We start from the raw sequence: 12,209 nt of genomic DNA on the forward strand, positions 1-12,209 counted from the left end.
GTACATCCAAGGTAAGTATTGGACTACACTCGTACAAAGACAAAGTACCGTAAAATAAGTACAGCTACAGAGAAGGTATAGAGTATACTTGTGGGTAAGGTTCGAGTGACTCAAGCTCTCAAGTGACTCAAGCTTAGGGCTTAGTCGACATGTCATTGTGACTCGTGCTAAACATCATGAGTCCCGGAGTTGCACCGGCCAAGTGCCAGAGCGCGAATGATCTTAATTCAGTGATGATTTCGAATCCCATTTAGAGTTGGCCAGTACAGAATCTAGTGCGAGTCGTTAATCTGCATCGAGCCCCTACTCCTAAAGTCTATCATGATCATCCGCTGGCACGACTCTGACATTTGGGCAAAACAGGCGTAATGATAGTAGTACTATTATAGTTACATGTTGAGGTATGAGGATCACTTCTTGTGCGTCGAGGATTAATATCTAGTCTTTACGATACAAAATTCAATCTGTACATGCATGTAGTTCCTCAACCAGCGCTGTTATTGAGCTATGTTCCATAATGAGATCTGTCCCTCTCTCCCTCCCTCCCTCCTTCTCTCTCTCTCTCTTTTCTTTTTCTTGTTTACAAGCGGTTCTCTCTGCCGCACGTTCGACGACCCTTACATTTCATTCTAGGTTCCCATAATGACTTGAAGGTATTGTATATGGCAAAGGGGATTTCTATTTTGCTCTGGGATCTCCTTTGTTTGGGCCACATAATATGCCACGCTGGATTAGAAACCCGAGGATCTCCACGTGTTTGATACTGTCGCTCTATTGTTAGCCCGTTATGAAGCGATATTACCATCGCTCCCTCCTAAGCTAGAGGTTTGAGTATTCTGGCAGGCTAGGACCGCTCTAGATAGTTTCTGGGAAACCCTAGAAATAAGAGGGAATGGAGGAAGTATATATTTTATATATAGACACGCAACTGGATAGTGAACACAGTATTGGTCCGGAAGAAGAGTGAACAGGAGTATTTGCAAGTGCTTTTGTATGTCTAATGCCATATATCCAGCGCAGCCGTAGCATGGTATAAAGGTGAATGTCCCGACTCAAGTCTCCTTGAACTCATAGCGACCCTTGCGGTCCTCAACCGCAACATCAATGCGGCCCTCCTCAATCTCCTTACCGCCGACCTCAATGGAAGCCTGCAGCCTATCACCGGCCTTGACCTCGCCAACTCCCTTCGGTGTACCAGTCAAAACAATATCGCCTTGCTCAAGAGTCATTACACGGGAGATCTGAGCCAATTGGGATGGAATGTTATGCAACATGAGACTAGTCGAGTCGGCTTGGCGCTCTGCCTCATTGACACGGAGGCGCAAGAAGGCGTCATGGGGGTTAGGGATGCGAGACTTGGCGATCGCCTCGGAGATTGGTAGGAAGGTGTCAAATCCCTTAGCGATAGACCAGGGGAGGCCCTTCTTCTTCGCTTCGTCTTGAACATTGCGCGCGGTCATGTCGATGGCCAGGATGTAGTCTGGAATTGCACCTTTGGTCAGCGATATCTATTGAAGCAACCTAGATGAAACAGGAGTCACGCACTTTGAATCGCATCCAGTGCGCCCTGCTCGTCGCGCGGGTCGAGGTCTCGGAGAGTCTTGCCGATCACGACACCGAGCTCGACTTCATAGTGGAGACTGACGCCCTTAGGGCGGAGAATTGGACCAGCGCCGGGGAGCAGGATAGATGATGGGGGCTTTAGGAAGAAGAAGGGCTGCTTGGGGGTTGTATTGTTCAGCTCAGCGATGTGATCGCTATACAAGGTTAGTATTGGGGACTGGGGAGCGGGACTTCGCCGCGGATAAATGTCCGTGGGTAGGAGCAAGCGTACGCGTAGTTGCGCCCGATACACATGACCTTGCGGCAATTGGCTCGGATAGAAGCCATGGCGAGGTAATTAGAACGGCGGTACTTCACAAAAATGACGAAGAGAGAGAGAGAGAGAGAGAGGGGTGGGAAGGGAGAAAAAGTGAGGGCAGAAGGTGGTAAGACGCGGACGAAGTCCGGCTATGCGCTTATGCGATTGTGGAGAATGCGGGGAGGGCAGCCGATTGGTCGTTCTACTACAACGCGGAGTAACCACAATAAATAAGGCTGCTTTACACTATATAACCCTAAAACTACAGATGCGTTCACCTCTGTCATTAAACAAAAGGGGCATTTCCCCACAAGCAATGAAGTCGCCGCTTGGAAACCATGACATACTGCGGCGCCCAAACACGTTCCTGGACATCCCGTGGCCGACCTCTTTCAGGAATCGCGAATGACTTTCACGGACATAAAGGTCTTTCCATTGGCCTGAGCAACCTTAGCATACGAGGAGGCCGTTCCATTTTAGAACGAATAAATGGCTCTGACCTCAGCCAGTCGTATTCCTCTCCATTACGTCAGGATTTCCAATAATAATTCCTTTTTAAAGTCGGAGACTTGTAGTATATATGCAACGTCTACCACCCTTGGGAACTTTCCTTCCCTTTTTCCCCTATCACACCAAATCAAGATCATCACATTTAAGTTGAACGTCTTACAATACTTTATTTTCTTGCCTTCGTGGCTCCTGCTTGACACTCTGCACAAGCCATTCCATCCTTCATTCCTCGAGATCCACCTTAGAGGAAACAGCTTCAAATCTGCCTTGGGGTTCGACAGAAGTGTGCCCGGGCTACTAGGTCGTCTTTAAGTTATCGAACTTGTAGGGGGGTCACTGTGCATCTTGAGGATAACCAATCTGCGTTCATTACATTTGCAAACACAAACAAAAAGTCTTAAAAAACTGCTGCTTTATTTTCACTGGGACCAAAAACAGAGAGCAGTGAGAGCCCCTGAAGTGGAAATTCGGTTCTTGGAAGTTCGACAATAGAGCCACTGTTCTTCGATCACCCTTTGCAGGAAGCACCTGGGATTGGCAACTTGACAAGATGGGCCGTCCGTTCAACAATTCGTGGCCATCTGCCAATCCCAAATTTCATGGGCCTTTCAATCCACGCGCCGAGTTTCCTCGCAATTTCACCGATAGCCCATCTCGGAATGATCGAAGCCATGCAGTGCAGCAATCACAGGACCACCAGGGCGGGAGCTTCCAGCGCAAGCGCTGGAGAGGCAAGCGAAACCGCAATTGGAACGGAGACTGGCACGGGAATCAAAACCGAAGAAATCAACATTCATCTGGTTGGACCTCCAAAGACTTGGAGCTGAGGCTTCTCGCCCAGCCAATCCAGCCGTCAGACTTGGTCACTTTCGATCGCATCGAAATAGACGCACAAGGCGATGTCATTATGACCGACGCCCCTCAAGCCCAGACCTCCAGCTTCAACGACGTGAGTCAATGATCCGCCGTCCAGACACAAACGTTCGAAAACAGGGCCTAATTGGCTAACGTTTCTATTCAGCATGCCGACATGCTGCAAATTGTGGCAATCAAAATGATGAGCTGTGCATCTGATCTCCGTTCTCTGTCCAACTATATCAACGCCATGGAGCAACGCCTTTTCTTAGATCATTGTCACCCGCCAAGCCGGGTCTGATTACATGAAATCACCCTATTAGGGTAGACGCTTAGCAATATCAATAGAAGCATCTTTTACATTCCCCAAGCTAGGCCACAAACTGGTAGCATTGCCGGTTATCGAGCTCCAAACGATCTACGGAGCAAGAAACTAGACGCCGAGTAATCACTCACGTACACAGTAATCTAGATAAAATATTACTTCGACCAGTCATATAAGCCTATCCACTTCTAACCAGGTAAATAGTTATACCTCAAACTGGCTACAGACCCTCAAAAGCCGGGATATGCAATCCCGGCTAATAACAAGCGTCCCCAAAAATTCCGGCAACACTACATAGGCCGTTTCAAGATCCTTCACCAGGTTGGCCGACTAGCATACAAGCTTGAATTCCCTCCTACTTAACGCCGCCATCCAGTAGTAAGCGTCGAACATCTCGAGAAGTTTCCGCAGGGCTCAGATCCCTGGAATCGCGAGACAGACAACGACCATCTACCTACGGAGGACGAAAGGTTCCTAGACGAACCTAGGTACGAGATTGAACGTATACTTACGAGTCACCAGGCTCCGCGGTCACCCCCGCTCAGATGGAACGGCAAGGCCACCTACCACCAAGTACCTAGTGAAGTAGAGAGGACAATCTGCACGGGAAGACCAATGGGTAGCCGCCGAAGATATTGCAGCGGACGAGCTTATTCCAGAATTTGAAGGCTCGAACCATACCTCGCCTGGCGCCGGTCCAAGTAGGACCCACCAGCTTAATACCCTTCCTACTACCCTTATACCGCATATCCTTCCCAAATATTCCATACAACCGCCAATACCACAGAACCTACATAGTGAAAGCACACTGAGAGAACATTTCACTACCGACACAATACAACATTACTATCGACGCTGGCCTTATCTTACCCCCAGCTCACTTCTCATTTCAACACTAGCCTCATCTTACCTCCAGCTCACTTCTCATATCGACGCTAGTCTCATCTTACCTCCAGCTCATTTCCTATATCGACACTAGCCTCAACTTCTCTTTACTGACTAACCTACCACTTACTTCTCCTCACTTACCATCCTTACCTACCACTCACTTCTAATCCGTACCAACCTACTCCCAACTTCACCCTCTCCAAAAATGGCACCTCCAACAGCAGATAAGCTAGCACTACAAGAAACCTATCGCCAGGAAATACGCGACACGTTGGATAACAAGGAGGCGAACGAGGAAACAGACAACAAGACAGGAAACCCAGAAACCCAAGAGGGACACCCTCCCCAAGTACACAGAAAATATTCATCAACGGCCAATACCAACTGCCGCCCTCCAGCCATAAATTATCGGATGAACATATCTACGTGGAAACGAAAATCCTCTCAGCTAAGGGACGCCGGGCAAGAAGGTGGACCGAGGGATTCAACGCTACAGGCAATGTCAAGGCCGAGCGAGTGCCTCTGGACCCAAGCCCTCTATTTTACATCTATAGGATCCCATACGTCGCACTATACCGCGGCTACCGCATCTTGGCCGGTTCTCGAGGCCTCGAAGTCTACGGTATCTCACCCGCCAAGCCGGGTCTGATTACATGCCATCACCCTATTAGGGTAGACGCTTAGCAATAGCAATATTCGTTGCCGAGTCTTCGAGGCTATCATTGTGATTTCATTTGTTGATCAAACAGCAGTTATTCTTTTCAGTTCTGGTCACTGTCTCTGGTTATTTTGTGGCCTGTCATCTTGTTCATCATGCCTTTGTATGTATACTAGAGCCCATGTGGAATGAACGGCACATTTGTGGATGATTTGACTTTTCCATGTAACCTGGGAACTTGTATATTCGAAAGTAGATATGGACATGATAGATGTTGCAAGAGAGGAGACTCCTTGTAAACTTTGTAGTAGTAATAAAAGTATATAACAGAATATGCAAGTGTACAAAACCAAACGCCCGACCCGATGCTGTTTCCAACCCAGTAATAATATACAAAACGTAGATGTCTGGAGGGAGGCAGACACTAACAAATCGGACCGAATCCTCCCAAAAACAGAATCAAACTCCCTACTCATCCTCCTCTTCATCCTTCTTCTTCCCCCAATTCCAAACCTCCCACACATACTCCGAAATTAGATCTCCATACCCCTTGCCCTCCTCAATAGCCTTCTGTTCCTCCTTCAACCTGCGTTCCATCCACCCCTCCGACTCCCCGCCCATCCACACCCGCCGCGCAACACCCCCCTTCTCCTGCTCCTGCCTCGCCTTCAATTTCTCCAACTCTTCGCCCAGCACGGACCCATCGCGGATCTGCGCCTCCCGCGCAGCGCGCATTTGCTCCTGGATCTGGCGCGCCCGTTCGGAGGGCAGATCGGCGTAGACGCCCTGCGCACGAGAGATGCGGGTCTCGATGCGGTCGACGATGCTGCGGCCGGTTTTCTCGCGCGTGAGATAGTTTGCTGCGATTGCGAAGGTGCTGATGTTCCAGACTGTCAGAGGGTCGAGGCGGCGGGGTGGGAGGGCGACGAGGATGGGCGAGCTGATCAGGACAACCCATGCGAGGGTAGTGGTGGCTCCGTGGTAGTCTTGGGCGCGCTTGGCTTGGAGGTCGAGTTGGGGTGGTTCTGATGCCATGGCGAGCGCAACTAGGCGTGGGCGCTTTTATTTTGTTTTATTTTATTTTTCGTTTGTTTGGCCGACGTAGACTTTTTGGGATGAGGTTTGGTGGTGTTTTCTTTGGAGGCCGTAGATTGCGATCTTTGGAGATAATTTACGGGCGTCGCGATAGACTCGGAGCGCAGGTCAGCTGACCTTATTTGTAGCAGCACAGCTGATTCCAACAACCAGTTCAACATAGTGGCACTTGACCTTAGGAAATATAGCCAGACTCAAACCTTTCAATGTACCTTCTATTGTCATCTTATTAGCTTATTGCATTCAATTTTTTTTTTTCCAAAAAGGGCGATAAGGTATGGTACATGGAATTCAAATCGAGAATGGACTTCGCTTATTCTACGTGGATATGAGAACACAGAGTCATCGATCGACACCCAAGCACAGCAGATAACATCCAAACGAAGATGATAGCACCGGGGTTCAGTACGGATTTTACCATCAGTTCTATAGCTCCATCAGAGTATTCCGCTCAAAAGCGCCAAAGTATCAAGAGGCAAGAAAAACGATCTCTTCGATTGACCTGTTCCATGAACTTACTGATAGGGATACTGCCAGTATGAAACCAGAGAATGACACCACTGCCTGGGCAGGACTGAGCAAAACCCTAGATGCCACGAAGACCCGCGTTCTGGTCGCCGCAGAGAGCTTAGTGCTTATTTCAACTTTAAATTCGCGCTCTAAACCGCTTTCGGGATGCTTTGCGATAGTAAGCTGGTCGACCCAACGTATCAGCATTCTCGGTCACCATAGACTCCATCCAAGCGGGCTGTGCGAAAGCTTGATTATTATTTGGATGCCTCTAGAAGTGGGCTATAAAGTCTCGCAATTCATGTCGTTCTCAGTCCCTCAATTCCATACTTCAGTGCATAGACATCTACATCCGAATCATGAGTAGATTAGTCAAAGTCCTTGGGACTGGTATCGGCCTTGCGTCGGAGGCCATCTATGCTTCTCGTGAACGCTCATCTTCAAACAGGGCCTCGTTATCCCGCAATGCTTCAGATTGCCCGGAGTATGTGGAGGTAGACGAGGACACCGCCGACGAACTAGTTCGCAGTGGCAAAGCAGAGCGTGTCGACACAGACGACGAAAAGAAGAGCAAAGCCCGCGAAGCTGGATACGATTTATACCGCCCTAGCTCAGAGAATGACTGGAGAGATCGCGGGCTCGCAGAAGACGAAGCAGCGTGGGAACTCGACGACATGGCAGAGGAAGTCAAGCCTCCAACGTACGAGGCGTCTCAGGCGACTGCCATGACCCCTACATCAGAAGAGCCTGAGGAAATCAAAGTGAAGAAACAGCAGAAGATGGTCCAGAGACTCGTACAGATGGCGGGACCACCTCCCCAACCCTCTGGGCGCATTCCGTGCCCTGTCATCATTCCGCAACGACGACCGGGGAAGAAAGATCGCGGCTTCGTTCGTGCTTATGCACCTGTTCTGGATAATTGCGGTATAAGCCAAGATGTTTTTATCCAATTCATCTCTGATTTTGACAAAGCGAGCAAGGTTGGTTGTGTTACTTCGCGTGCCAAGTCTACAATGTGACTAATGTTCCAAAAACAGGCCTCCCCGTGGCTCGATGTTGTCTTCATTGCGGCCGGGATCGCAGGATTGTAAGTGAGCCAAAAATTTTTTCTTGTGCTTCCATCATAACTCACATTATCCTAGTGCACCCTCTATCGCTGCTCAGGTTGTGAGCCTTGTAGCACAAGTCACTGCAGGGACAGCGCGGGAATTACAGTCTCGACACCGACAAAACAGCTTCCTTGATCGAGTGAATCAAGAGCTTCTTATGCCGCGTGGTCTATTTGCACTGGTCATGGCCTTCAAAGAAGACATTCCTGGCCAGCAAAGCGGGCTCCTAGGCATGCTATCGCAAAAACTTGGCAAATCATTGTTCTCAAGCGAGACACTTGACTTGAACCAAACAATTGTGAAGTACAGTGCTTCAGATCCAGCGATGTCAAAATTGAAGAAGGGAATGAATGACATGCGTTTGACCAGCGGTAATACCTATGGACAACTGCAGTTACCCGAGGCTGCTCCCCTGGTCTATCCTGATCTGGATCGAGTCGCTGCGCAGGCGTTGGAGGGCAACGACCAAGGAAAAGGCAAGCAGCCAACAAATACCCGCGAGAAGCTCCGTAGCGCAGGGTCCTGGGTTCAAGATTACTTCGACCGTCGCGGGCAGGCACTGTACGAGGCTGAACACCAAGGCTCGGCTTTGGCCGTTCCTACATCGGAGCGCCCTGCCTTCAAGTCACGCTTCAGCGATCCGAACCACCCGGCAAACAATGGATCGTTAACCTCACTTATTACTGGCGGTGCCATCTCACAATCGCCGCGCAAGATGCTGAAAAATGCTGTCCAGAGTCAACAGGGCGACTTGTGTGGAAACAGGGGTGACGGGCGAGGTATTCTTGCACGAGGCGCGAGTAGACCTAGAAAAGCACAGGGTTCGAGAGGTGGAAGTGGCGGAAGGCCCATCAAAAAGATATTCCAGCAAGATGTGCTCTATCTTATGGTTGTCAATCTGCCGACTGATGAAGAGATCAAGGCATCGGTTGCCCAGCTGGAGCAGGTTGCGGGGCAAGTTATAAGAGTTTAAGATCGAAGTAGGTCTTTGGTATTCGGGGTTTGTATAACGATTCCATGATAGTTCAGTTTTCACCTTACCATGTTCTCAAAACTAAATTGACAGAAAAAAAAAAGGAAAATACCCTCCTTCTCCTCGCTAGAGAACACTTAGTACAAAAATAGATAAGATTTACGACGAGATATCCAACTAGTACTTAGTACCATTTATAAAGAAAGGAACGGGCATCCCAATGCAGGAAATGCAACACAACTTTTTTTTTCTCATAAGTCTCTTGATATTTCCCAACCAAAAACAAAAATGAAGACACATAGAACCCTATGCTTCTAGAAATGCTTCGCTCAGTTAAGCTCAAAGTTGCATGGCCTGTATTCCAAATTACTCTCCGTCAAAGTTCATCCATGGCTCAGAAAGTAGAGAGTCCGACAGCGCACGAATACGCTCAAGCTGATCATAGAACTCTCGCAGTTTTGTCCTGTCGGGTGTGCTGGTGGCTCTTCCACCCCGGGAGCGAGCCCTGCTCCTGGTCCATTTTGATCGCGGGGGGTCTGGAGGGTGTCCATTCTGACCCTTCTCTGTCATCAAAACTGGCTGCTCGAGACCTAGGGAGCTCGGGCTCTTCATCCTCTTGATCTTCATGGAATGAAGGTCGCCTCACGTTATCAGTCCAATCCGGCTCGTGGTAGATGTAATCGTCCACGCGATCATGGCCAGGGCTAAGCGGAGTCTGATATGCATGCCGGTTACTCGAGCGCAGCATGCGAGGGGACTTTATCCCAGGGGGAGGACTTCGACCTCGATTTCTTGCGGGCACTATGGTTGGAGTCGACATGTCGGATGTCGGAGAGATCGCATGCTGTGCGCTGATATTGCGGGGATTCTGAAGCAGCGGAGTTGCACGAGGATGACGCGGTGTCGGCTTGCGCATTTCGACAAACTGGAGGAAATCTTTCGATCGGGTGGGCATCAGATAAGATTCTCGCCATGCCTCTCGAACAAAGGTACCGAGATCGGGTTGGCGGGTCTGTCCATAGATAAAGTCGATGAGCTTCTCGTTTGAAACAGAGAACATCTTGTCGTCGCGCTTCATGTTCTTCTTCGCGAATGTATCATAAGGCTCCCCGAACCGGCTGCCCTGCATCAAGTCTTCGAACACTTTCAAGATGATGCGTCCAGGAGTTGTTCGCGGAATGGAAATCAGATAGACGTTTTTCGCCCAGCAAGAGGCATATAGCTCCTTTGTGACCGGGAATCGTTCCTCCTCAAGAACAATGATCCTATTCAGGAAATTTGCGTTATCATTGCCCGATCCCTTCGTTTGAGGGTGGAAAACTCTGAAGAACCAGTCCATCAGAGACGAGTCGTCGGCCCATTCAGTTTCACTGTAGTACGCCCACAGTTGACGACCTTGCGAGGTCTTGATTTCTGCATGGCCCGTCTGCTCATTGCTTTGGAAGATGAAATAAGGATCGATTGCCTGCCCGGTACTGGAAAACGCATACACGACACTAGGTGCTTCCCGGCGAACATCCCCAGGGCGTTGGGGCCGTTTGATTGCTGGAGTGATCCCTCGTGAGCCGCTGACCATATACCCTGCGTTCAAGGCAAAGTATATCTTGTCTCTGGGGATTTTCTTGCTTTTTACTAAACCAGCAAGCTCGTCCAGGATGTTGCAGAGTGCTGCAGTATCGTGGTCAATAGTTCGGTCATTCGGCGTAGTCTTCCCTGAGCGAGGCAGATGCCACTGTTGGGCCTTGGGATACCTTTCGAAGAAGCCGGAGTCCCAGTCTTTACCGACGGGCTTTTTTGGACTTTGGACACGCTTGCGATATACTTTCAAATGACTCAGAACGTGGGAACCTTTCACTGAAAATCCGCGCCGTAGATATGTCTCCATGTACTCTATGAACGCCGCCTCGTCAACCTGCTCCGGCGATCTCTTTGCTGGTTTCTGGCGCTTGTTGCAGTGATTGGGAGGCTCACACTCAACACACTCGGATGATCTTTTGGGGCCCCTTGGCGGGTTAAAATTTGTCATTGGAGAGCCCGCGGAATTCAAATGGAAGTCGGCTGTCGGGGTTGGTGGGTTGATGTGATTCCTTGCAGAATAGACCCCGTTCCTGGGCCTCCAACGACCGCCCCTGGGATGGCGGATTGAGTTTTGACGCACGCCTGGACATGGAGAAATCACGACACTTGGGTCCTGCCCTGGTGGCATTTTTGTGCAAAATCGACGATATCTTAGCTGGTCAGTAACAACCGATGGGCAATTGTCAGAAGATTGGAGAAGAACGCTCTTGGCACGGCACTTGTGGCCAGGTGGCTAAGCAAAGAGAAAAGGTATCACCCAGAGGGCTGAAGTTTTCGAGGGGCTGGCCTAGAGATGCACATTAGAATTTTCGCTCCAAGCTAATGTGACGAGTCGGCAGTGGCATGCTTTACCTATCATAAATGGGTCAAAAGATGCATAGCAAACAGCTGCGAGAGCGACTAACATGGGAACTGGAATTTCTTGGAAGAGTATCCCTCTTCTATGTAGGTCTCAGCCGGAATGTACTTGTTGCATCTTTCTGGTATACTTTGGGTGGGTGCTGAATTTATCGTTGCCCTTGAGGGTTTGCATTGCGGGAAATCGACTTAATATAGTGTCGCCTGATTCCCAAGTCCCAATCATCCGTAGATGCAGGAATGCCCCTGCCAAGATTGACATATGAGTTTATAGGTCAGATACGGTGAACATGGAAGGGAACGGATCCGAAATAGAACTAAACCACCTGGTCTCCTAGGATGTCGACCTATTCTGGCATAAAGCTCTTTATCCACCCATTGCTATGACTTGGGGTTGCATCTCTGAGTTTCCCAGTAATCCTGGGCCAAATCTCAGATCCTCGCCTCGACAAATGCAAACGAAAGCCCCAGGTAGCTCTGGGTACGGGAGCCGAGATCACCTGGAGATGGCCAATTGAGCTAGAGCAGGGGGGGATTCCAGGCTACCCCACCCTCTGCACTCGGTTTGGGTGTGTTTGTCGTGGTTTCAAAAACGGGGCGAACCTTGAATCTGCAGTTGACAGCTCGAAAGCGGATAGCTACGTCCCGTCTCCACACCGAGAGTCCCATAATCCCTTCTCCATCGTAAGTCATATAGCTAGCTTCTAAATGGAGTTCTCGAAAGTGAGTACTCAGTACGATTGTGGGATCCTTGGCCCCGGACCTAGCGTTCAAGTAGTGGAAGACTGGGCCTCATCGGTGGTGAGGGGAGGTCATATTTGCCTGACCGTATCGTAGCCTCCAGGTACTGCCAATGAGGGAGTCTGTCACCAGGGTTGAATTTTATTCACCAGGTTTGACCTTTCAGAGTTTTTTCGCCAGACCCTAGCAAAACTTTTTTTTTTTTGGTTTTGCTTTTTCTCCTTCGCAACTCTCCAATCGTCAAATCT

General features: G+C 49.5%; 5 protein-coding genes across 5 annotated transcripts; 2 read left to right on the forward strand and 3 right to left on the reverse strand.

Moving 5' to 3' along the window:
* Positions 1 to 1,052: 1,052 nt before the first annotated feature.
* N7468_007384 (fumarylacetoacetate hydrolase family protein) lies at positions 1,053 to 1,890 on the reverse strand (the record flags this gene model as incomplete). The annotated part of the gene is made up of 3 exons (XM_058476680.1): positions 1,053 to 1,480; positions 1,546 to 1,757; positions 1,835 to 1,890. The coding sequence occupies 3 exons, from the start codon at positions 1,888 to 1,890 to the stop codon at positions 1,053 to 1,055; spliced, it is 696 nt and encodes a 231-aa protein (XP_058329570.1).
* A 1,031-nt stretch (positions 1,891 to 2,921) lies between these two features.
* On the forward strand, positions 2,922 to 3,332 carry N7468_007385 (uncharacterized protein; the record flags this gene model as incomplete). The annotated part of the gene is made up of 1 exon (XM_058476681.1): positions 2,922 to 3,332. One exon carries the CDS (start codon positions 2,922 to 2,924, stop codon positions 3,330 to 3,332), a length of 411 nt encoding a protein of 136 aa, XP_058329571.1.
* Positions 3,333 to 5,565: 2,233 nt separating this feature from the next.
* On the reverse strand, positions 5,566 to 6,132 carry N7468_007386 (uncharacterized protein; the record flags this gene model as incomplete). Its single annotated transcript, XM_058476682.1, has 1 exon — positions 5,566 to 6,132. One exon carries the CDS (start codon positions 6,130 to 6,132, stop codon positions 5,566 to 5,568), a length of 567 nt encoding a protein of 188 aa, XP_058329572.1.
* Positions 6,133 to 7,061: 929 nt separating this feature from the next.
* Positions 7,062 to 8,784, forward strand: N7468_007387 (uncharacterized protein; the record flags this gene model as incomplete). The annotated part of the gene is made up of 3 exons (XM_058476683.1): positions 7,062 to 7,682; positions 7,740 to 7,789; positions 7,845 to 8,784. 3 exons carry the CDS (start codon positions 7,062 to 7,064, stop codon positions 8,782 to 8,784), a joined length of 1,611 nt encoding a protein of 536 aa, XP_058329573.1.
* Positions 8,785 to 9,223: 439 nt separating this feature from the next.
* Positions 9,224 to 10,810, reverse strand: N7468_007388 (uncharacterized protein; the record flags this gene model as incomplete). The annotated part of the gene is made up of 1 exon (XM_058476684.1): positions 9,224 to 10,810. The coding sequence occupies one exon, from the start codon at positions 10,808 to 10,810 to the stop codon at positions 9,224 to 9,226; it is 1,587 nt and encodes a 528-aa protein (XP_058329574.1).
* Positions 10,811 to 12,209: the final 1,399 nt, after the last annotated feature.

Source organism: Penicillium chermesinum (assembly GCF_028974085.1).
Source record: "Penicillium chermesinum strain IBT 19713 chromosome Unknown utg000005l:1.0-4115287.0:1.0-4118363.0, whole genome shotgun sequence".
In the NCBI taxonomy this organism is placed as follows: domain Eukaryota; kingdom Fungi; phylum Ascomycota; class Eurotiomycetes; order Eurotiales; family Aspergillaceae; genus Penicillium; species Penicillium chermesinum.